At 41.0% G+C, this 24,082-nt stretch overlaps 1 protein-coding gene across 1 annotated transcript in view; it reads right to left on the bottom strand.

The window, feature by feature from the left end:
• Nucleotides 1–4,350: 4,350 nt before the first annotated feature.
• DYNC1H1 (dynein cytoplasmic 1 heavy chain 1) overlaps nucleotides 4,351–24,082 on the bottom strand; it is a 98,169-nt gene continuing 78,437 nt past the window's right edge. Inside the window, exons 61-78 of the mRNA XM_027849135.1 lie at nucleotides 23,893–24,027; nucleotides 23,666–23,760; nucleotides 23,140–23,314; nucleotides 22,859–22,934; nucleotides 19,352–19,512; nucleotides 18,143–18,254; nucleotides 17,989–18,049; nucleotides 17,763–17,886; nucleotides 17,472–17,585; nucleotides 14,162–14,332; nucleotides 13,710–13,927; nucleotides 13,390–13,493; nucleotides 9,240–9,451; nucleotides 8,073–8,226; nucleotides 6,190–6,332; nucleotides 5,684–5,852; nucleotides 5,267–5,394; nucleotides 4,351–4,699 (exon numbers count right to left, since the gene is read on the bottom strand). Coding sequence (XP_027704936.1) covers nucleotides 4,571–4,699; nucleotides 5,267–5,394; nucleotides 5,684–5,852; nucleotides 6,190–6,332; nucleotides 8,073–8,226; nucleotides 9,240–9,451; nucleotides 13,390–13,493; nucleotides 13,710–13,927; nucleotides 14,162–14,332; nucleotides 17,472–17,585; nucleotides 17,763–17,886; nucleotides 17,989–18,049; nucleotides 18,143–18,254; nucleotides 19,352–19,512; nucleotides 22,859–22,934; nucleotides 23,140–23,314; nucleotides 23,666–23,760; nucleotides 23,893–24,027 — 2,481 coding nt within the window. The 3' untranslated portion in view covers nucleotides 4,351–4,570. The remainder of the gene's footprint in view (nucleotides 4,700–5,266; nucleotides 5,395–5,683; nucleotides 5,853–6,189; nucleotides 6,333–8,072; nucleotides 8,227–9,239; nucleotides 9,452–13,389; nucleotides 13,494–13,709; nucleotides 13,928–14,161; nucleotides 14,333–17,471; nucleotides 17,586–17,762; nucleotides 17,887–17,988; nucleotides 18,050–18,142; nucleotides 18,255–19,351; nucleotides 19,513–22,858; nucleotides 22,935–23,139; nucleotides 23,315–23,665; nucleotides 23,761–23,892; nucleotides 24,028–24,082) is intronic.

The following is a 24,082-nucleotide window of genomic DNA, read 5'->3' as shown; positions in this document are numbered from 1 at the left end:
AATGATAGAGGCCAGTGGCCCCTCAGTGACCAAAGTGCCCCCCCCACCTTACAATCAGAGCAGCCTTTTATGCAGTTTGGTTGCACAAGTTCATTACATAAGATTTATTGGTAGCAACTAAACTAGGACTGTGATTGGTCCATAATTACATTGGCTTGCAAATATGTATGTCCCCACAGCCAAGATGTCAGATCCAAAAGCAAGGGAGTGACTCTGTCCATTGGCTATGCTGAATTTGGGCGTGAACTTGATGTGATAAATGCTTTGTAAAAGTTAAGGTTGAGGCCACTATCCCCAGGGACCCATATGCTATGGGGTGCTCCTATGGATCTTTTGGGGGTCGCCTAGTATGATAGCTATATCCAGCAGCATCTCCCCACACCGTCCTCCGTTTAACTAGACTGCTATTCCTGGGCATTTGGCCACATTGTAGGACCTGTTGCATTCTGACTGCTGCAATTCGTTTCATAGGGTGTAACATGTGGTTTCTGTGACTGATGCAGCTAAGGTTATAATTTTGCTTTATAGAATTTTGTAATTCACTTTTCACTATGAGAAATTTAAATCAATCAATATTGCTTACAATAGCATATATAGATGTATACGTGTGTTCTATATACATATATATACACACACACATAGAGTTGATCTTTGTTATTCGATTCCACATTTATGAATTCACCTACTCGCTAAAATTTATTTGTAACCCCAAAATCAGTCATGCTACACTTTTGCAGTCATTCATGCACACAGCAGAGTCATCTGACATACACGTTTCTGGCTGAGGTCAAATAAGTCAATGTCCTATGTTTCAATTTTCATACAGTAAACAAGTATCCTTTTCACAGTCTAATGCCATGTTTTTCTTGTTTTTATGTTTTTTCTTGTTGATTTCAATGTTAAAAATGGTCCCCCAAATATCTTGTGTTCCTAAGCATACTAGTAGGCTGTGATGTGCCTTACAGCAAAAATACATTTAAATAATTTTCGTTCAGGGATGAATTATAATGCTGTTGGCTGTGAGTTCAATGTTGTATATTCAGAAAAAGGAAGAGGAAACTTGTTGATCTGTACACGAAACTGCTTTGGAAAGTGCTAAAGTAAATGTGACCAGAGGCTCGCAGGAACCTCATCCTGTATTTCCCCTAGGAGCAGTGGTTTGGAATCTGCTAATTCTGTATTTATTGAGACTTTATAGATCATAACTACCAGCCATGATGAGAATCAACTATGTGTGTGTACATATATGCATACATACATAGAGATTCATACATAGCTATATCAATAATTTATTCTTCTTCCTTTATGGATTCTGAATTGGCATTTCATACGTGAATCCTAAAGGGGGAAAATCCCATAAGCACCTTCAGGAGACTTTGATTCCTCACCCAAAGTCATTCTTCTGACATTTGCCAGATAATTTAAGAGACTGAACTCTTCCCTGAGGTTTTGAGTCACATAACATTCGACATGTACCCTCTAAGTACTGCAGCTGCTTCCTTTTTTACTTTTAGCCCCAAACTGGCTGATTATTATTTTGCCCAATAATAATGCCATAAAGTGTCCATCTGGACACAGTCTCATAGCACTTGGCACCTTAGATGAGACCCTCACTATCCTTGTTAGGCAACTTTCTTGAGTAAGTCAGGAAACATTTCACTCTCATTTCCCTCAGCCAATTACTGTGCTCAAAGATCCCAAAGCATGGACCTGAAAGTAGAGGTAACAGCATCTTGCTCCCTACATATTACTCTCCCAGAGCCCTTGAAAAGTAGGGAGCATCTCTAACACACAATCACCAATGGGATCTTTTGTGTACAAAAAGGGAAAGCTGGGAAGCCATCTTTGTAGCTGTCAAACCACCACACTCTGGGCAGATTTGGAGAACCAAGGTATCCTGCTTCCATCACCAAAACTCCTAAGGCCTCAGTTGACTGCTAATCCTTTTTCCCCCCCCTAAATTTGTTGCCTTGTAGTGTATAGACCTTTTCCCCCTTAGCACGGGTGCTGAGTTACTAGTGAGTAAGAGAAACCTGGGGAGAATTGTATGAATTGATGCTAAGTGAGCAGAAGTACAATTTATACAACATTGTAAAGAAACAACAAAGGACTTAAGAACCATGATCAATTTGGTGACCACCCATGACTCCAGAAGACTGATGATCAGGCTTCCCACCTCTGGGCACACAGGTGATGGACAAGGGGTACAGAATGAGGCATGTATTTTCAGACATGGCCAATGGGTGAATGTTTTGCTCAACTATTCCTAGTTGTTACAAGGGAAGACTTTGGTGGTGGTGGTGGTGGTGGGGGGTTCTAATTATGGAGATAAATAATAGAATAATGGTGATACCAAAAAAGAAATGACTGCCAATGAACCATTAAAAAATACTCAGAAGGGAGCAAAAGGAAGTTCAGAAAAGGATATAAATAGGGCAGTTTTGCAATTACCATGTTCAGTTTGAAATATACTTTAAAAAGCAAGCTCTATGTAGTGATTTGTGATTTCATATATAGTCCTACTTTCTGGTACAGGGAGATGCTCACTTGTTGATATTCATAATAAAAAAGGAATTTAAAAAGATGCATTAAGGAAGAGCATGACTACTGGGGCAGAGTCCTGGAGAAGCTAGGGATTAAACAAACAGGTAAAAGCCTACTCCTTAAACCTGACAGGAAGAAAGTCATAAATGTCAGATTTGAGGAATTGAGGAAGTACGAAGCTCAAGTAGAGGGCCTCAGTCTTCTCAGTAAAGGCTAGGATTATCTATCTTAAGTATAGGGGGCAGAAGTAGGGTTGGAGACAAGAAATAGAGGTGGATCAGATACCAGGGGAATCAGATAAGGAGTCAATAGTTGTAGAGTGAGGGTCCAGGTGTAACTACGCACCATAAATTTCTAGTTGGTGCAATCTTCCAGATTTCTTAACCTCCTATGTGGATTTCTCCGAAGCCCTGGCCCGGAACCAGAGATGGCAGGAGCTACTCCAAGGGTGAGAATTTGAAGGTTGGGAAATAGGTTGAGGATAAAAGATAGCAGATAGGGAAGTACTGAAGTGGCTTAATTGGATCTCTGCTTTTTGGAAGCTTGTTTTTTTGGATACTGGTTTTTGTTTTTTTTTTGCTTTTTAGGCAATTGGGGTTAAGTGACTTGCCTAGGGTCACACAGCTAGTAAGTGTCAAGTGTTTGGTCTGAGGCCGGATTTGAACTCAGGTCCTCCTGACTTCAGGGCTGGTGCTCTATCCACTGTGCCACCTACCTAGCTGCCCCCTCGGATACTGTTTTATGAGATGATCTTGAGCAATCTTGTACTATCGCTCTCCAAAATATTTTTTTACAAATGAGTTTATGCTGGCTGCCATCTCTATTTGGTAAGGAGAGGAAGTGTTTGCTGGGGTAAGGGCAGTTACTACGCTTTTTAGCAGTTGATGTACATTGTTGAACTTCCTTTAAAAAAAAAAAAGCAATGGTTTGTGTCGATGTCTCTTCTTTTATCCACTTCCCCATTTTTGGATGTTGATAACTTGCTTAAATAAGTCAGCTTGGAGTTAATTCACACCATAACCTTTTAAAAATCTCTCCTAATTTGGTGCTGATTCAGATCTTAGCTCTAATGAGACAGCTGTCTGACTGTACCCAGACATTCCTACAGTGATAAATGGTTGTTTGCTATCTGTGGAGATGTTTCCCTTTTTGCGATGAGGTGCTTGTCATGTCTAGCACTTCCCCACTTTCGACAGGATGCTTTTATGTCCTCTACAAGCCTTTTGGCTTCCATGTCTTAACACAGACATTTTCCCCATCTTCTTGTGTACACTTTTGTATCGAAGTTACTGAGCATTAAAATATATACTTGTTTAATTAGGAAGCTGTGATTGAATTCTTCATACAATTTCTCGACTTGATTCTTTGCAACAGTGTTGGCATATTAAAATAATTGCAACTTTATCAAAAGCACTGCAATAGATGATTGGACTAGACATAATGGGTTAAAATTAGAATTGGAAGGAATCTTGAAAGACCATCTAATCTCCCTTCCTCGTAGTACAGATGACAGCAACAGGATCTGAACTCAGCTCTCCTGACTCCAAAGTCAATGCTCTTTTCTACCCTGTGACACCAGGTACTTTCCAGCTCCCATTCACACCTGGAATACGGGCACCTCATATGTTAAAAGCTCAACTGTGTATTTAAAAGTGTAATGGCCCTGACCCTAAGGTCAGTGCAGAACGGGGGTCACTCACAATGCCCACTGACTGTTCCTTCTGCCCACAACTTGTAGCATTTTCATCTGCTCCCAACAGGTGCAGAAGCTGGCACATGATGTCAAGGAAGAAGACTGACTCACAGTCATGCTTGAAAATTTTATTTCACAATATAAAAACTGTATCTCAAACCACTGTTTCCTTGTGCCTTCTCACTGTCACTTCTATGCCTCCAATCTCCCATTTACCCACTTACACAAATCCCTTTTCATACAATCCATAACCCTCTGAACACAACTTAAGCATGAAAAACAGTATTTTAGGTGCCATGAGGGCACGAATCGAGAGTGAAGACCGGCAGGAGATCACTCCGTGCATAGGACTGCCACACCGCGCTCATAGAAGCTCCGAGGGTCTTCCTTGGTAGCAATTTCAAAGTCTACAGTAAAGATGAGATCTGCCCGGGTGAAGTTCAGATAGACAGGTAAGGTGACCTGGAGAAGAGAGAGCAAACATACAAAAAGAGCTCAGTGCTCAAGGCAAAATGTTACAACCAAATCAGCAGAACTGAGCAATGGGAAAATGCATGGTTCATCACAAAATCAGTTAAAGCAACAAAGCTGAAAATAAACACTCTAGTAGTAAAGGCCTTACACAAGAAAGCAGAAAACTTCTCCACTGAGGAGTAGGTGAACTGCAAGACTCAAGCCAGCAGCTGAGGCCCTCAGTCACCAGATACTCCAATTCTTCTTCCGAGTCAACAGGCAGGTTCTGTCCAGCCATCACGATCCCAAAGCACTATTACCTGCCCTGGCCCTTGGCACTGATGTATTGCATTTCCACCAAAAAGTAACTACGTGGACTTAGGCGCCCATGGGGAGGGGAAGGCCTATGGAGGTTGGAAAGTACCATATGTTTATAGGACAACAGGGGTGTGAACCTCTGTGGAAAAACCCCTGCAAACTAAAGAAAGGAGCACAAGCATCAACCACTGAGATGATAAAGCCCTGGCAGCACAGCAGCCCACCCCCCCTCCCCCATTCCGGCCAAGGTTAACTCACCACATTAGCTTTTTTCTCTGCATTTGTCTGTTTGATCCAACGAAGCTGGGTTATAGGTAGTATGGTTGAAATTGCATTGGAGAGAGACAATTTGTTATTGTTGCATGTGGCTCCCTGAAGCTTCAAACCTACAAGAAACATGTTAAACAAATTTAAAAAATAAAATCAAAGTGAATAGGAAGTCTGATAGCGTTAATACCCACCCTCCCCAGAGACTTAAACATGAAAAGGGAAAACTGCCTAGAAAGAGGTCATATCAAGTCTATTTGTTTAGCATGAAAGTTAGATAAATATACACCTCAACATTTAGCAGTCTTTGTGGCTCTCAGATCACCATCTCAATTATAACTGTGCCCACACCAAGCCTTTAATCCAGACCAAGAACAGGCAGGAGGAGAGGTCTTTCCCTTGGCTTACCTGTGACTCCAAAGCTGCAGGCATCCAACACAGCATTCTGGGCAGTGGTGACATTGACTTCCAGGCAAAGCTCCTCCAGGGACCAGCTATTTGCTTGGGCCACATATTGTCTGGTGGCTGTAATATAAGCCTCTGGAACAAACAGGCCACCAAGGCACACGTGGATATTCTGTTTCCAAAAGAAAAAGCAGCTTTTAGGTCATGTATGTGATAATGGGAATCTTTCTCTTCTCAAACCTAAGGTCTCTCAGCATGCTGGGGTGATAACGGACTTTCTACAAGCACATCTTGAGTTTGCCTCGAAATTAAAAACCAAGCCAACCTCTTGATCCCAAGAGATTACATTTAACATCTACTTGGCAGTCTCAGCTAATTCAAATGACATGCTATAAACCTGCCAAACTAGGTTCCCAATATCTGACTCCTTCCTTAATGTCAGCCCACAGCAGCCGCTGACAACTGGATTTCCAATGGAAATTATAACTTCAGTTAGGTAGAGGAAGTACCTTCAGTTCTTTTGCCCCACCAGAGGCCGCTGCCAGGGAAATATTCTGAAGCTGTTTAATTCGTTCACTGAAATCTGAAACCCACTGAATAACCGTCATGCCGGCAGGCACCGTGTAGTGGGACCAGCTCCGGGGCAAGATACCTGCAAAAGGACAATGAGGATATTCAGGACAGCGCCTAACACCATGCCAGCTCAAAAACTACATACATTTTGTAAAAATCTTCTCTGCTCACTTGGGTAGGTTCCATTCTAATCACCATATCTAGCATTTTTGAAGTCACCAGACCCCTAACCTTTTACACATAATATGAACAGATTTATCCAAAAGTTCCTGGGAAGGATGCCTGCAACCAGAACATATTCAAGTCCAGGAACCAAATCCAGTGTTTCCAGGACACGTTTTTTTAAACACCAGGCATAGAGACAAATGAATAGTTTTAATTATCCTATATTATTTCCCTTTAAGGAATCCTGTTCCCAAAGCATCTGAAACCTGTGATCATTGGTTGGCTGGAAGTTCAGTGATAGTATATTCCAAAAAAATGAAAGGATCAATTTAGACGTTTAAAAAATGTACCAGTATTTTCATCTAATCTTTTCTTACCTTCCCTGCCCCTCCCCCATCCCAGCCCAACCCAACCTCTTTCATTCTACACCATGTAAAAGGACACTGGCAGCAGCTGATGGAGACACTTCCAGGTCCAGTGAGTTCACTGACACACTTCCTTCACTAATAGAGAATCCATTAATCCCTCTCTACCTGAGTCTTTGCGGGTTCATCTGGAACCTTCACCATCTGGCGAGAAGATTCTCTGATTTAGCTAGCCTGGTTCTCAGAGAATAGCTCCACGCACACGGTCTGTCACTGGGCCTTTACCTGAAGCCTTCCCAGCTTTGTGTTACCTGGCACAAGAGTCACCTCCAGCGGTGACAGACTTGGGTGGAAGAACACATAAAGGTAAGACATGTTGGAAAATCTAGCCTTAGTCCACCTTTCCTCTGAAATGGACACGATCCATCCTTTGCACACAAAGACCTCCCTCAGTACTTATGACCAACATTCTTTAGCAACCTGGCTGAGGGTTGGGAGGATCCCAGCCCTGATAAGGAACCTTTTAATCTGGCACGGCAGAAAGGGGAGCAGGCAGACTAACGAGCTTTGGGGCTACAGAAGGAAACAGGGCAATGAAGGAAAGAGAAATCAATGTTGTATCTCCCCAAAAGACTCTTCTCATTTTGTCTTTGTATTCCCAGAGCTTAGACTAGCGCTCTGCACACAGTAATAATAGCTAACATTATACAGAACTTTAAAAGTTTGCAAAGTGCTTTATGTATCTCACAGGAACTCCATGAAGTGCTATTATTATTCCCATTTTACAGATGAGTAAACTGAGGCTGAGAGAAGTTAAATGACTTGCCCAGGGTCATAAAGCTAGTAAGGTCTAAGATGGGATTTGAACTCAGTCTTCCTGACTCCAAGTACACTGCTCTATCTACTGTGCCACTTTGGTTTCTCAAGGCAGTATTTAAGAAAAGTGAACATAAATTGACCCAAATCTTTTTAACATTTAGCTTTTATAACATTAGAGTGGATTTGCTGTCATCACGGGCAATGAATTGCTGTTACAGAAAAAAAGAACCTGAGACTCCCTCAGACAGCATGTCCAACCCAAGGTCCACAATGGTCTGCCCCCAGAAGGAATGACCACTTCACGTAGTCAAATGTATCTTTTAGAAGATGAAGCTTATTTCAAACATCTTATGCTTAGCCATCACTCATTTACAGAGCACTTCAGGAGCCTGAAGATCAGCCTTCACGACTCTATGACAGACCCTGGCTAGTGAGAACATTCTACAACAAGGAAGCAGAAAGCACAGTACCTTTCACCAGTTCATTTATAAGTGTCCGGAGATAGTTGGTTTGCTTCTTTTTTCCTTCACACACCTGAACCACATCAGCAAGATCCTGGCGGACATCTTGGAGTAACTTGGCTCCCATTTTCACTTCTCTCTCAAAGAATCTGAATAGAGGGTCCTACATTTAAAGTGAATTACAGATAAATTGAAGGGAAAAGAGCAGCTTTCTTCCAAAACTCAAGCAAAATCAGTATTCAGAGCCCCACAAGATTACATGGCTCCCTGGAATTACTTTGCATTTTCCTTGCATATATGTCATATTTATTTATGTGTTTGTGTGTTGTTTCTTTGGGGGCAGGGATGCTGTTTTTTCTCTTGCACACTCAGTACCTCATCTGGTCCCTGCCACATAACTGGGACACAACATGCCCATTGATTCCTGAAGAAGCATCCCAGGGCTTCCCTTGGATTTTGGAGCACCCTCCTCAGTGTGGCTGGGCCAGTGAGAGCTGATGCCCCCGAGGCAGGTGGAAATTGCCAAACCAGAGCTTGGAGGATGGCATCTGTTATGGGAGATCTGTTTTGCAAAGCTGGGTAGAGGCTGGAACGGCTCCTAGCTAAGTTTGATGAACAAGCAAGTACAAACGTACAGAGGGGAAAGGTCTGCTGTTCTGCTGCACAAAGGATAATCTGCTGCATCTTCTACTTGTTCAATGAAAAAACTACACACGTGTCCACATAGAACCTTGAAAAGTGAGTTTCTAAAACTAGAATGAGCATACGCTGGACAAGAGTTTATAAAGGTTTCTGTTATCAGATGCCTTTACCATACTTAGAGATATATGGGATACTCTCATTGCTCTTCCTAGAATATATGTATATAAATGTGCCACAAAGGAATCAAATCATCTGTCCCGTGAGCCATTCTCTGAATGGCGGACTATTAAAAAAGACACCTGTTTCTTGTACAGCATGGCCTCAGCTCTCACCAAGAAAAGCTATTCTAGTTTCCTTCCTAAAGACACTTGGAAAAATGAATTAAAGAATATGCCTTGACTGCACATGTGTAACTTATATCAAACTGCTTGCCTTCTCAATGAGGGCGGGGACTCAAAATACTTAAAAACTGTTTTTACTGGTAATTGGTGAAAAAAATAAAACATTAAATCATAAAAAAAAGAAGGAACATGCCTTAATGTTTTCTACAGTTCGTTTCAGGTGATTCAGAGTCAACGGTATGAGATGCAGCCAGTTGGACGCAGTGGTATGGAGAGTTCTCATCCAAGCTGGGCGGCCATCAGAGGTGGAATCTGTGCGAGTCTTCTTCTCTGTTTCTGCATAAGCTAGGTCATCTTCATCCTCCAACATCTGCATCTTCAGCATTTTACTGATCATGTCAATGCCTAAGCCAAACACACATACATTTAAAGGTAGCAAGGAGTTTGAAAAAACAAAAAAAAAATTGAATGTGAACTGTCTAAAATTTGTTTACTTTAAAAAAGAAATCTGAAGCTAGGTTAACTCTAAACCTAAATGGAATAGTTTTGGTAAGAAAGAGTCACTTTTATTTAATAGGAATGACTGAACTTTATATCTGATCTCATCACTTGAAAAGATGTAGTTCTCACTAGCAAATAACCTCTCTCTTGCTTTTATCACAATCTCTTTTGTATCAATTATTTATTTACCATGCATCTTTCTCCCATATTAGATCATAGACTACTTGAATGCAAGGACTGCTGCCTTCCAGAGGCATGCATCCAAACCAGGACAGAGAACTTCTCAGATCTGTCAGACGTGATGACAACTGACCACTTTCGGTGAGTCGAAAGGAATCCAGAAAGAATGACTAACGTGCACAAAGTCTGAGACAAGAAGCTGAAGAACTCTGGCACAGAGTTGGTGTTTTCATCACTGTGGTCAATCAGGAAAAATAGTAGACTTGTCAAGTTAAGAGCTAGTTCAAGGGAAAGGAATCTATTTCTGGACCATGGATTAAATGTAGGAATGACAGGCTCATTAAGTCAGAGTACTAACAATGACTAGTAAGAACGTATTTGCTTTGGATCCTACAAAGCTTACCAAAACAGTTTTAAACTGAAAAGGAAGGGGAAGGGGGAAAACTGCCTATGTATCTTTCTCTAGCTGGGAACCACAGAAAGTAGGGACAACATTAAGAAAAATCACAGAAGAACTACCCAGAAATTCATAAGAAGCAGAAACCTAACAAAGAAGCCAGTAAAAAATCCCACTGGTCTGCAGATTTCCATGGAGAAATGTACAATACATGGTTAAACAACAACAAAAAAAAATGAAGTAGAGATTCTAAAACAAGGAGGTACATTTCACCCCATGAAGCAGTACTGACACTTGACAAGCCTGGACTCATGACCAGAATTCAAAGGAAGATAGGTACAAAGAAAAGGGAGTAGAATAGCATCAAATATTAAGATGATGTGATTTTGGGAAGAAATCTAGGAACCAGAATACGGGAAGCATGTGGAGAACATTTTTAGGTAAAGATCAAAGAAACACAATATGCCACAGACCATATTAACATAAAGAAATAAATGTATTAGAAATCAGTTGACAAAGCTAGCACAGAAGCATGATACTGGAGTGATGGGGAACGTGATTTATCTGGACATCTGCTGAAAGCATAATAGTTGATAATTTCACCCTTCAAAAGGTGACAGGAAAACAGGATCTGAGATTGAGATCTGGAAGGGACCTTAAGAGGCCATCTCACCCAACCCCCTCATTTACAGAAGCTAAAAGTCTCCTAGACAGTCAATGGCAGAGGTGGATTCAAACAAGGGTCTTCTGACTGTAGATACCCCCAGCCCTCTCTATACTGCCTCTCAAGAAGGAAACTGATCTCCATCTTCTGGATCATTTTCACCAGTAAGGGCAGGAAAGGTGGAAAGAAGTGACAAATTCCATTTTGGAATTTGTGATAAGGAAAGTGAGGACATAGTCTAAATACCCTTTTGATTTCTGGAAAGCAATTTCATTTACAGAAAGGAAAGGCAACGCTTGAAAGATAGGCCAGAAAACTGCGAAGCTTTCCACAGTGAATCTCTGAAGTGATCAAGAGAAACAATTCTAATGAAAAAGAAATGGGGGAATGGGGTGGTGGGTGGTGGGGGAGTTAACAGAACATAAAGTTAATATGTTCAGTTGGTTTAGTGGTCTCTGAATTTGACACTATGGATCTAAAGAGACCAAAGTGGATATATAATAAACAGAAACCTACTTAATAAAGAAAAAAAAAAGGAATAAAGGTAAGATGGAAACCATGGCAGATAATGCAACAGAACCACAAAAGGGCAGTATAATCCAGTAATAATAGTGCTGGGAGCACTGTAACTTCCAATAAGCTTAAGGAAAAGAGCAAGGAAAGTTAAATAAAACAAAAAAATGTTGCTTTTTAAAAAGTTACACTGGGGGAAAAAAGAAGACTCAAAGAAGGGAAAGAACCTGTGCTTTGGATGATAAAAGATGATACAAAGATGACAGAACTACTGAACTCTTTGCTTCTGATTCCAATGCTAAAAATAATTTGCAAATAATTTTCTTGCTTCCTTCCAGATTCAGTTCAAGATGCCCCCTTTGTGAAGGCCTTCCTCTTCCCCTGAGGTTGACGCTCAGGATGTATCCCCCAAGACGAATGTCAGTTCCTTAAGGACTGGGGTTGTTCCTTTTTGTCCTTGTGTCTCAAGGGCCCAGCACATAGCAGGTACTTAAAAAATCTTTGTTAAACTGAAAAAGATAGAATAAAAGTGGCCGATAGGGAGCTGACAGTCAACATAAGTAGAGAGATATTAAGAGAGCTCTGAATTGTCCCTGTTAGTTCAAATCACCAGGCCCACATGAACTCTCCCAAATCTTGAGAAAACTGGTCAGTGCAGCTGCTTTGAAAGTCTGTGGAGAATTGCCCTGGAGAAGGATAAACATTGGCCTTACTTTCAAAAGGGGAAAAGTGGTCTGGTGAGCATGGGCTGGTGAGTTTGGCAAGATTCTAGAACATGTTATTAAAGGGATGTTAATAAGCATCAGAACAGGAAGTGCTGATCACAGAAAGTCTGCAGGGCTTCATCACAAACAGTGCATGCAGACGGAGGAATGATGTGGTTACGAAAATGAACCTAAAATTTATTAGCAAGTTATTTGGTAACTTCTCAACGTATTCCAGGGTGTAACATGGAGAAATGCGGGCTATATGGCAGTACTGTTATGTGGATTCAGAAAAGGAAGAACAACTGAACCCACAGAGCAGTAACAACAGCCACCCCACTAAAACAGGTTTCATTTGAAAGTCTAATCACTATAAATGTGTGACCACCACACCTCTGAGATATGGACAAACTCAAAAACATTTTAAAAGACTACCTATACCCAACTGGAAATCTGATCTTATCAGGCCAATTAGCTTTCTCCTCAATCAAAAGAAAGTCACTTCTACAGCACTTCACACCCTGAAACATCACTGAGATTGACTGAATTAAGTTTCCCTGTTCCCTGAGTAATTCCTTTAATCTTTATTCTCATAAGTGGAAAAGGATGATGAAAAAACATAATTATGTGTATTCTAATGTAGAAAAAGTAGTGTTATGCTATTTCTGCTTTGTATAAAAATGTTGTGTTTATTCCAAAATTATGTTTTCAATAAAAAGAAAAGGTTTCTCTTCATTTAAATCTCATTTTAGAACAGCATGTTGTAATATACAAAGAATAAGTTTACATAGGTCCTAATTCCAGAGAAGCTATTGAGCTTACAAACGAAAACCTCGGGGAATCTTTTCCTCATCTACCTTAACCTATCCTTTAAAGGTGATGATCAACTAATGGCATCAGTTCATAAAACACTTTCCTGTCCACTAAATACTACATAAATGGGATTCAGTGGTATAGTGGGAAGAATATTAGCATTAAGAAAACCCAGGTTCAAATCTCTGCTCTGCTATTTACTTTGTGTGTGATCCTGGGAAAGTCACCACCTTTTTAGGTTTCTGTTTCTCCATCCATGCAATGAAAAATTTGGACTCCATGATTTTGAAGATCTTTTCCAAGCTCTAGAACCTCTGCAAGAATATTACCAATAACTTCAACTTATCCTCCTAACAAACCTTTTATGCAGCTGTGAACATGATGCTAATGTCTACTATTTCAACTGTTTTCTTCCTTCTGTTTACTTGCTAACTGAGGTGCTAGGGAGCAAGCTCAAAAGGCTACCAGAAGAAGAAAAGTAGCAACAAAGAGAAAAATCCTTAAACCAGGCCACCAGCTCAAGCACAAGACACAAGCTTGAACTGTACGAGATACAGAAGTAACAAGGTACCCTGGGTGGTGAGAAGGACTTTCTCGGCATTATTTGGTAAGCCAAGCCACGAAGGTGTCTGGGTATCCGGAAGCAGTTCAACCCACTGCACGAATTCTTCTCGTCTGGGAAAAAAAGCAACAACAACAAAACATATACAGACCAATTCAGAAGTGCCATCATGGACTATGTATGTGATTCCAAGTATTTTATGTAACTGAGCTAGACCTTGCATGGTGAAAGGTCAAGGTAGATAGAAGAAAAAAAAAAAAGCTCTACATTGAGTCAGAAGGCAAGTAATCCCTGCTACAAATTAAGTGCAAATGAAAGCATCTGAATACCTGATGCCGTCTGGCATTTGAATGTCTTTGTGCCCATCAACCTTGCAGGCCAGTTTAAATTCACTGTCAAAGCTTTTAGTTGTAAATAAACGCTCCAGGAAAGTATTCAGCAAACGTTGGTCAAATTCATTATCAACACGTCCTCCATAAATGGACTGGGCCATCAGTGTCTTCAGAGCTGACCAGGGGATCTTATCAGGAGAAATGTTCTGTCGTCCCTAGGAAGAGAGAATGACCGGTGTCAACAATTCAAGAATGAAGGATGGATGGGAAAAATCTGGATTTCAATTCTAAAGAACCTCAGAAAATGGCCTTTGCTGTGTTTGGGCTATTACTAAGTGGCAGCTCATTTCCAGCACACAGAATACAGCCCATTTCCATCATAATTTCTTACTAATCTAAATGTTTCCCAAGGAAAGAGATGATTAAGAGGAAGCATTGAACTGACTTGCCTTTGCCGTATCATCAAGCCACGTGTCTACTGTATCACAGGCAGAGCGTAAATCAGATTCTCCAAACTCATACTTCTTTGACCAGCCCAGGGGTGCGTATCTCAAGCGCTCTTGGATGATTGCATGGAACCAGGCCAGAAGGAAATACAAGCGGGCACGCTCATTGGGAGACTAGAGAAATCGCCAAGAGGAGAAAAAACACATAAGGTGGCTCCAACTTCTGAACAGTTAGCATATACAACTAAATCAGAATCAGTGCAATAAATAATAAGTTTACAACAACAATCCACCCCACTCCCCTCCCCCATGCCTTCAAAGAGTGATTAAGCCCCTGCAATGTGCACATAAAGACAAAACCAAAAAATAACAGTTTACTAATGAGCAGTAATTTGTATAGAATTACTGAAGCCTAGTTAAGGGCATCAGAAGTCACCAATTACAGTGGTGTCAAACTCAAATACATTTGGTTCCTTACAGACCATATGTACTGACTCAGAAAACCACAAACTGGCCTTATCCATGCTGTATTTTAAAATTTTTTAAATTTATTTTGCTAGGCATTTCCCCAATTTTAATTAGCTTGGGCAGCAAGTTTGACACCTCTGATCTATTGCAAACCCCTGGCTAATGAATGTCTCTCCTTTATAATGATCCCTAAAATCAAGTCATCCCTGCTTCTGGCTTCAACTCTAATGATGAGCCAATTTCCTACCTTTTGGGGCAGCTCTTCCTTATGTGAAGCCAAAATGTGCTTTCCTGTAATTTCTACTAATTACCTCCTTTCTTGTAACACATATTAATTCTAACAATTCTATCCCATAAAAATCCTTCAGTTACTGTGAAGAAAATGAGCACGTGTTTCGCCAAGTTTTCTCTTCTCTAGGCTAAACACTTTCCAGCTCCTTTAACTAGTACTTGTAAAACAGCTTAGACGGCAGTAAATAGAGTGCTAGACCTGGAATCAAGAATCAAGGCTTAGGTTCAAATCCAGCTGCAGACACTAAGTGGCTGGGTATTTCTGGGTAAGTCACTTAACCCCCATCTGCCTCGGTTCTCTCATCCGTAAAATGAGGATTACCACCCAAGGTTGTTGCAAAGATAAAATGATATTTATAAAGCACTCGGCAAACTGTAAAGTCCCATGTGAATGCTAATACTATTGCTATAGGGCAGTTTCCAGTCCTTTAGTCATCCTAATTACCCTCCTTTGGATCTGCTCAAATTCTGCAATGTCCCACCTAAAATGTGGTGCCCATAGGATACCAGGGCAGAGTACAACAGGATTATAGTATTATCTAATCATTCCACTGCAGTGTATGCGTGAGCATACGTGTGCATATTATTTCTAAAAAAATAGGATCAGGTCTAATGATAGGTGGGAACCTGGTTACTAATGGTAGGACAGTATAGAAGTACATAGAAGGCATAATGATGTGTTTGAAGTTATTGGAAAGGAGGATTTACGGACAGAGGACAAGCCTTAGGGCTGGGAAGACCTGGGTTCCAGTCCCCTCTCTGACACATACTGGCTAAATGACCCTCGGCAAATCACTTAATCTTTCAGTGTTCTAGGAAACTCTCTAAGACTATAACTTACAGAGTTAGTGCCTACTTGCCCTAGTACCTGAGGGTGGGGGGAGTCCACCTTATCTGGGAGATACCTATTATAATGAAATCTCAGGCCCAGTCACTATATTCATACCCTATGGAAGGAAAACAATACTTATAAATCAACTAAGAAACTGATCACTGAGGCCACCATCTCTGTCCCTTCAAAATCTTATTTAATGATCAATTATTGATTTATTAACACAATAATTTTACCATTCATCTGGTAAAAAGCTCCAAAAAAGGAGAATGTTTAATAATATGCCAATGACCAAAATAAACATGGGCATTTACTTTTCCAGGAAGTATGCTACCAATGTCCCATGGAATCCTTAAAAGGACTATCTCTCATCCAGAGAAGGGGAATGCTGACACGGCTAGCAACCTCTTTCTATTTTGTCAAGGTGAGAAGGACCATGGCTTCCTAAACACCTGAAGAAGGCTCCCTGACATTCATGAATTCTTATGTCATGATTCAGCTTCCCATTCAGCGCATCCCCTATTAAGTAGGTGATGTTGACACTCAACAAAATGCCTCTTCCACCCTGAATTTCTTGTCTCTGTAAAGTATGAGCAAAATATACACACAGCACATGTGTATGTGCACACATACATACAGACATGTGTGCGTACACATACATACATGAATGCATGCATGGCTAGTTTTATAAAAGAGGTCCATTTCTGAGGCATTAATTAAATCAATGATATATGGCCATATGACTTCTAATATCTTTTCCAATGAGAGTATTGACTTGTCCTGACCTTCTCTTAGCCTTCAAATACCTCATCCATATAACATTGCAGTGCCAATCTCTGCTGCTGCCATGGTTACTTTTGTGGACTCAGAAGGAGATAAAAGCTGTGAAAGTGGGAGAACTGGGGGCAGCGAGGTGGCGCAATGGATAGAGCGCCAGCCCTGGAGTCAGGAGGACCTGAGTTCAAATCCGGCCTCAGACACACAACACTCATTAGCTGTGTGACTCTGGGCAAGTCACTGAACCCCAATTGCTTCACCAAAAAGCAAGGAAAAAAAAAAGTGTGTCAGCGGATTCCTACCAGTCAGATACTAGTTTTCTGCCACAAAGATATTTTCACCACATTCCCTGAATCAACTTCCTTTGCTCTGTTATACTGCTTATAATTTTACAAATTAGATACTCCTGGAATTATCAGTCCTGTCACACATTAGTGTGAATTAGGTCACTAAGATTACTTCATCTGAACTAGTGAAGAATCTGTCTAGCCATTTGATTTGGGTGGGGAGGGGAGGGGACTGTGGGACATTTGATTTTAGCAGCTGGGTACTATGAAGTGGGAGAGGCAGTGGGTGCTTAAGAAATTTACCTGTTAACTAAGGCTGGTGCTTTATTCAAGAAAGGGGATAGAAACTCTTCATCCTCCTTAGACTACAAGATCCTCTCCTCCTGGGACTGACAAGTCAGGCTGATACCACTAATTCTACAGTTCAGCTATACTGTGGTCAGAAGCAGACTGTAATAAGGAGCTCATCATCAACTATAGCACTATTTCTATGGAGAATAACTGGCTTAAGAAAGGAACTTTGGGAACACCACTTGCTCCCAAGTTGGGGATGGCCCGTAGTTTAATGGCTCATGGGGGGAGACAGGGAGATAGGTTATGTCAATAAACACTTAACTTTGGAATCTGCACAGAAAAGAGTAGTGTGCATTGCATTTACCTTGCATATTCTTGACACAGGAATACTGCTGAAGGTCCTCAGCATGTTGGCTTTTACACCGGGAGGAGGCTCAAACACAAAGATGCGTCCAGCACGAAGCAAGTTCACAGGCACCTGAGGAAAAATGCGGCCCCTGTATCAACTCTCACGTTTCCTCATGTATAACTAACTGATGGCAGTGACAGTCCAACGCACACACCCAAGAAGCCCCAAACCTGCGTGTTTGTATTAAAGCCTGTACTAAGCCAGCATTTAAGAAGATCACACCGAGACAGGATTTTCACGCTTTACCTTAGGATTGATCTCCATTGTGAGGAAGAGTCTGAAACAGGCATGGGGCTGCAGAGAATGAAGCTTCTTCTCCAGCTGCATCAGCCATCCTGGGGCCAGATGGACATTTTTCAGCATCACCCACCTGGAGAAAGCAAGCGGAGGCACTCCATCACATTTCACACCATGACCCACAGCGTTTGACCCCTAAGATTGTCACTGGGGAAAAAAATAAAACAACATCTACCTGCCAGACTTGACTGCTGTGTTGATTGCTTTATCTGCTTGATTAAAGCCTTCAGCAGAGCCTACACACAGAAAAAAGTGGAAGGTTACACTCGGCTGTCAGTCCCCAGTAAGTGATGCTAGGACTTCTTGAAAAGAGAGCCAAGCGTCCTCACCGATTGCAATGGATGTAATCTGTGTGTTCTGTTCGGCTGCAAGATCTTCCACGTGTCCACTGGCATCATAACCAGGCACAGAACACATCAGGACAGGAGTGTTTGGCTTCACCTATAACGAAAGACGTATTCAATATGATAAAAATCCAGGTAAAATCAGAAACTGCACCTATCTTTCCATATATCCTCAAACATATGGGAATGGGAGAAGAAAGGGAATACTGTGAACAATATATACTTCTTTCTTCATTGGAAATTAAAGTGCTGTCAGAATGAGCCCCAGACAGGTTTCACAAAAGGCCTCTGGGGATCACCTCAGCTGCCAGACTTACTCAGAAGGCACAAGAGGCCAAATACACAAAGCCAAAGAAGCACTGAATGGGGGCAGGAAGGGAACGTCAGGATGCCACTTAGTCTGACCTGGAAGCACCCGTTTCCCCTCTTCCCTCAGGTCTCTGCTTAGAGCCTCCCTCTCTGTGCCTTGGGGTAGTCTCTGCCAGTGCTGGAAAGAGCTAACGGTGACTGAAATGTGCCTCCCTGCAAGTTCCACCCCAGAGCAAAGTCCTTTATATAGGTGACAACTTATTACAGCCTGCACTCCCACCCAAGTCTTCTCTTCTCTGACCGAAGCATCTCCAGCTCCTTCAATGGAGCTTTCTTCTACAGGTTTAAGTTTCCTCACAATCCTAGTCTCTCTGCTCTGGATGTATGCTAGGCTTTCCATGTCCCTCACATGCCGAGAGCTGAATAAAAGGTAGTAGATGTGGGTGAAGGCAGAGCTGACAGGGACCATAACCCCAATCATTCTGTTTTTGTTGTTCAGTCATGTCCAATTCATCATGACCCCATTTGGGGTTTTCTTGGCAAAGACACTAGAATGGTTTGCCATTTCCCCCTGCAGCTCATTTCACAGATGAGGAAACCAAGGCAAAGAGGGTAAAGTGACTTGTCCATGGTCACACAGCTAGTAAGTGTCGGAAGTCAGATTTGAATTCAGGAAAATGAGTCTTCCTGACTCTAGGCCCGGCACTCTATACACTATGGCGCCACCTAGCTGCCCCATTCCATATACCAATTCTAATGTATTTTGCAGGTTCACTGACGTCCAAATGAAAGAAAACTACTGTCTGAATTGAGAGTAGGATAAAAGTTCTGCTTTCTAATGTTTCCCTCAACTGCTTTGAATTTTATTAACCTGGTTTGTATTACCTCAGTATCCACAATGTGTGTCAGATCTAATGGCTGCTCCATAATGGACATGAAAGATTCACCGAGATTTGTGGAAACAAACATATGAGCCATGGCTAGAAGTCGATCAGGGCGGAAAGCCTGGATCAGCAGCAGGCGGTGAATGGCCTGACCAATGGGGGCTGGAATGAAGAAGGGTCATTATGAAAGTGCAAAAGCACCAATAATTCAATTTCATTCAATATATTAAAGGAATCTGTCTGCCTACAGGTTTCCCTTCTGTTTTTCACATTTGATGACAGAGCCCACTCGACTCAGAACAGAAGTGTGAATTTGTTTTCTTCCACTGCTGGTAAAACATCATAGAGTCTCAGAATTAGAAGAGCCCTAAGAGGCAGTAGAGTCCAATCAAAACTTTACCAAGAATCCCAGCTGTAACACCCCAAGCAGGTGCTGGCAGACTTCAGGTATGAGGTGGCCCATCCCACCTCTGCTAAATCCATCTCTACAACTTCCAGAAACTGATCTTAGCTTGCCATTCAGAACAAATTCATTCCTCTTCTACAAAAATCTTTCAAATGCTTGAAGACGACTGATTCCTCCAGACCAGCACCCCTTTTTTCCTCCCAGTGTGTTCTCTGCTCCAAGATACACACTCTAAGTTTCTTCGACTGATGCTTATGTGGTATGATCACCCAGAATGGGTCCTTCACCTTCTAGGCTGCCTCTTCTTAATACACCTCCAGTATATTAATGTTCTTCTTAAAATGTGGCACCCAAGATTTAAAAAAAAAAACACAAAAAACAAACAACCTAGGTGTATTTTGACTCAAGAGGAGTAAAGTGGCACTCTCGCCTCCCTCATTTTGGATACTGCTCCTTTCTTGGGGTAGCCTAAGGTTGCATCAGCTTTTCTGGATTTCATATCACGTACCTGACTCAAAGACTCCTGATCTTTTCAGACAAAAGCTATCAATGGACGCCCGCCCCACTTTATCCTTGCAAAGTTGATTTCCTTAAATGCAAGTTTAAGACTTTACACTTGTCCCTATTATATTTCATCTTCTTAAATTTTATCAGTATAATTTTCTATTATATATACTATATTTATATTATATATAGTATAATTATTATGTCCTAATGAACTGTGTTAGTTCTGTCTCCTTGTCTTGTGTCAGCTGCAAATCTGAAAGTCTGTCTTCATCCAAGTCACTGGCCTTGTGTTATTTACATTTTGTAACATGGATAGGTCTCTGGGGTAGTCTGCTAGAGACTTCCCTCCAAAATGATGTGAACCACTAACAACTACTCTGGGTACAGCCATACATCTTTTCTGCTTCCAGATAACAGCACTACTATCCAGCCCACAGACTCCATTCTTCCCACTGGATCATTAGACAGTAGATTATCTATGTGAATGAAAGACTGATGATTTCCTAAAATCTAGCCTAACTTTTATAACATTCCTATATCCCAATCTACCTTTCTAGTGACACTGCCACAAAAGGGAAATGAGTTAGTCTGGTGGTAGGACTTGTTTTTAATGAAGCGTGGTCAGCTCTCTGGGATCAGAACTTCCTGTTCTTGAAGTTTACTAATCATTCATAATACAGTCTACAATTTTGCTATTAAGAGAAATAAGTTCAAGTGATAAAAGACAGAAAATGATAAATACTGCAGGGGCTCTTGAGAAAATAGGCACGTTAATGTACATTAATGGTGGAGCCTTGAATGGGTCCAGCCATTCTGGATAACAATTTGGAACTGCTTGAACTATGCACAATCTTTGATGCTGGGATACTGCTTCTAGGTTGATATACTCCAAAGAGATTAAAGAAAGAGGAAAAGAACCTAGAGCAGGGGTGGGGAACCTGAGGCCTCAAGGCCACATGCGGCCCTCTATCTAGGTCCTCAAGTGCAGCTCTTTGATTGAATCCAAGTCAAAGGGCCATACTTGAGGACCTAGAGAGCCACTTGTGGCCTTGAGGCTGAAGGTTCCCCAACCTTGACCTACATCTATGCAGATATTTATAGCAGTTCTTTTTGTGGTGGCAAAAAACTTACAACTTGGAAGGTGACTGTCAAATTGGAGAATGGCTGAATAAATGATGGTGTGGGAATGTTAATACTATTCTACTGTAAGAAATGATGAAGGGCATGGTTTCAGAAACACCTGGAAAAATTTGTACAAACTGGTGCAGAGTGAAGCAGAAACAGGAGAACAATTTACATGACAACTAAATTGTAAAAATAAACAATTTAAAAGACTTAATAAGCACTCTGATAAATGCAATGATTAACCACTATTCCAGAGAATCCACAATGAAACATGCTACCTATCTGACAGACAGACTCAGGGTGCAGTTTGAGCCAAATATTTTTTGAACATGGCCAATGTGGGAATTTTTCTCAACTTGATTCGCTCTTCCTTCCAAGCTACTGTATTTATAAACTGTATTTACGCCTTATGAACATGTACTTATTTCCCCCCCCATCAGAATGTAAGCTCCTTGAGAGCAGAGCTGATTTCTTTCTTTGCACTTGTATTTTCAGTGTCTAGTACATAAAAAATGCTTTAAAAAATGCCTTGACAAACATGCATTAGGAAGTTCTCTGTTGCATTCTAGATACAAGTTTTGGGACTTCCTACCATTACTATGAGGTTAACAAAGAGCTACCATCATTAGGGAGCCAACTTGCATGCTAACCCCTGCTTCTTCTTCTGGCCTTTACTCAACTATCTCATGGTAGCTGTCAATCCACCATTCTTGAGAGGACAAGTAACAGCTTCCTCCTGACATGGTCCAACTCCCTCCTTCTTCAAGAAGATCCTAATTTCTACTCCATCTAAGCACTCACTAGTCCTTTTCTCTCTCCTGTGCATCATATAAGGTCAAGATTTCTCACTGCTTCCCTGAATCCTTTTTTAAATCCATTTGTTTTCATAATGAATCCTTCCTACTGTTCTTTTAAGGACACTCCCATCTCCCAACAACATGAGAAAAGCCTCTTTACTTTTTTTTTTAGGAGGTAGATGAGCCTGTAATTTGAAACCAGATGATGGTTACTAGGCCCTGGCAGAAAAGAAACATCTCATGCCCGCTGAAGGGTTATGGCAAACTTCCACCTGTCTTTAAGTATACTGGAAATGAAATCCCCAGACCTCTGTATTACTTGCTAGCAGCTCTTGAGGTCAACCACTGCTCCCCTGCAAAACTGCTAGAGCTAAACTCCATGGAGTTGACGGTCCTTTTATCCTGAGAGCACATTAACAGGTATAATCTGTTAAATTAAAGTTCCCACACTGCTGATTCTTCGAAGCTTATGCAGCAAAGAACTTGGCACTGTTAATTGTTCTTGCCTGGGAAATTTATACAACTGTTACTCATTACCTAACTTCAATTACTTGAGAGGTCTCTTCAAGAAACAAGATTAAACTTGACGGAAAAATCAAGACAACTGCAGTCTAGGGATCAATCCTCAATGAGTTATGATTACAAGAGGAAAAAAACTTGGACCTAAACTCACTTGCAGGCTTTTCTTCACTCCAGAGGTAGGGCACAGTCTGCTCTGGGGAGCTGCTGTCTAACCAAATGCAGAATTGCTGTAACAGAAACATTTAACACATTACCATTACGCAAAGAAAGCACACTAAAAAGTAGTAAGCTCTTTTGAGGCTCACATATTGAAAGCCTGAGTCAAGATTTCAAGAGTACAATTTATGCCGTTTTACAGGCACAATTCCTTACGTCCAGTTTTCTGGGACAAGGCCAGGCTTCTTCATAATAACTGTTAATTAAAACACTTACCTCATCGGCTTGAACTTTTGCAACTAGATCTTTAAATGCAGGAAGGTAGCTCAGTCTCATCATTGCTTCTGTCTGTTCTACAGTCAATCCATTAATTTTGGGAACAACACCAGTGCTAAGTACGATTTCTTTCCCTCTCAAGAAGTGCTGGAATTCAGCATCATAGGTAGGCTCCCTGTACATGAAACATCTCTTTAACTTAGGTTTCTTATTTTCACATTCACTTCATTAAAAGTAACAAAATAATGCTTGGTCATGGAATAAAAAAAAATTATAGCAGAAATTCAACAACAACATAAGAAAAATACAAAGTTATTTCCCTTTGTTTCTATCTCTGTAATCATTTGTAAGAGAACACATATTCTAATTAGCCTTCTTCATGAAGGCTTTGAGCTTTCAGCCACATTGTCTACTTGGTACCCAGCATGAGGGTTAGGTTCAGTAAGCACTTGTTAAGTAAATGAAAACATGATGACTAGTTCTTTGCCCTATGGTGAATTTGAATAAAGAACAAAAATAATTTTACCCAATAGTGCCCTTCAGTTTAATTCTTGCTAAAAGCATTGCAAAGGTGATGTGGTCTTGATGTAGCATGCCTCTGGCCACTCTGTTAAAAGCCACCTGTTGACAGAAGGCACAGATGCTGATGTTCTCAAAGACAAATCATTGAATCAGTTATTTACACTGGAGTAAACAAATTTTACAAGAAACTTGCAAATATTTTTCATGAAAAATAGGCAATTTGTCTTCTACCTGGAAGAGATCCTTGGTAATGATTGAGAGTCGCTGGGTGTGATCAGTAATGCTCTTTAAGTTTGGATTCTCATATAAGACATTGTGATAAATATCCAGGAAAAACTGAAGGGAATATTGATACAAGAAGTGTATCTGAAAAGAAATAATTTAGCCAAAGTTAGACTTTGTAGTTCAAATCTACACACAA

Source organism: Vombatus ursinus, unplaced genomic scaffold (assembly GCF_900497805.2).
Source record: "Vombatus ursinus unplaced genomic scaffold, bare-nosed wombat genome assembly UNPS02007284.1, whole genome shotgun sequence".
In the NCBI taxonomy this organism is placed as follows: Eukaryota; Metazoa; Chordata; class Mammalia; order Diprotodontia; family Vombatidae; genus Vombatus; species Vombatus ursinus.
This window is presented reverse-complemented; position numbering and strand designations above follow the sequence as displayed.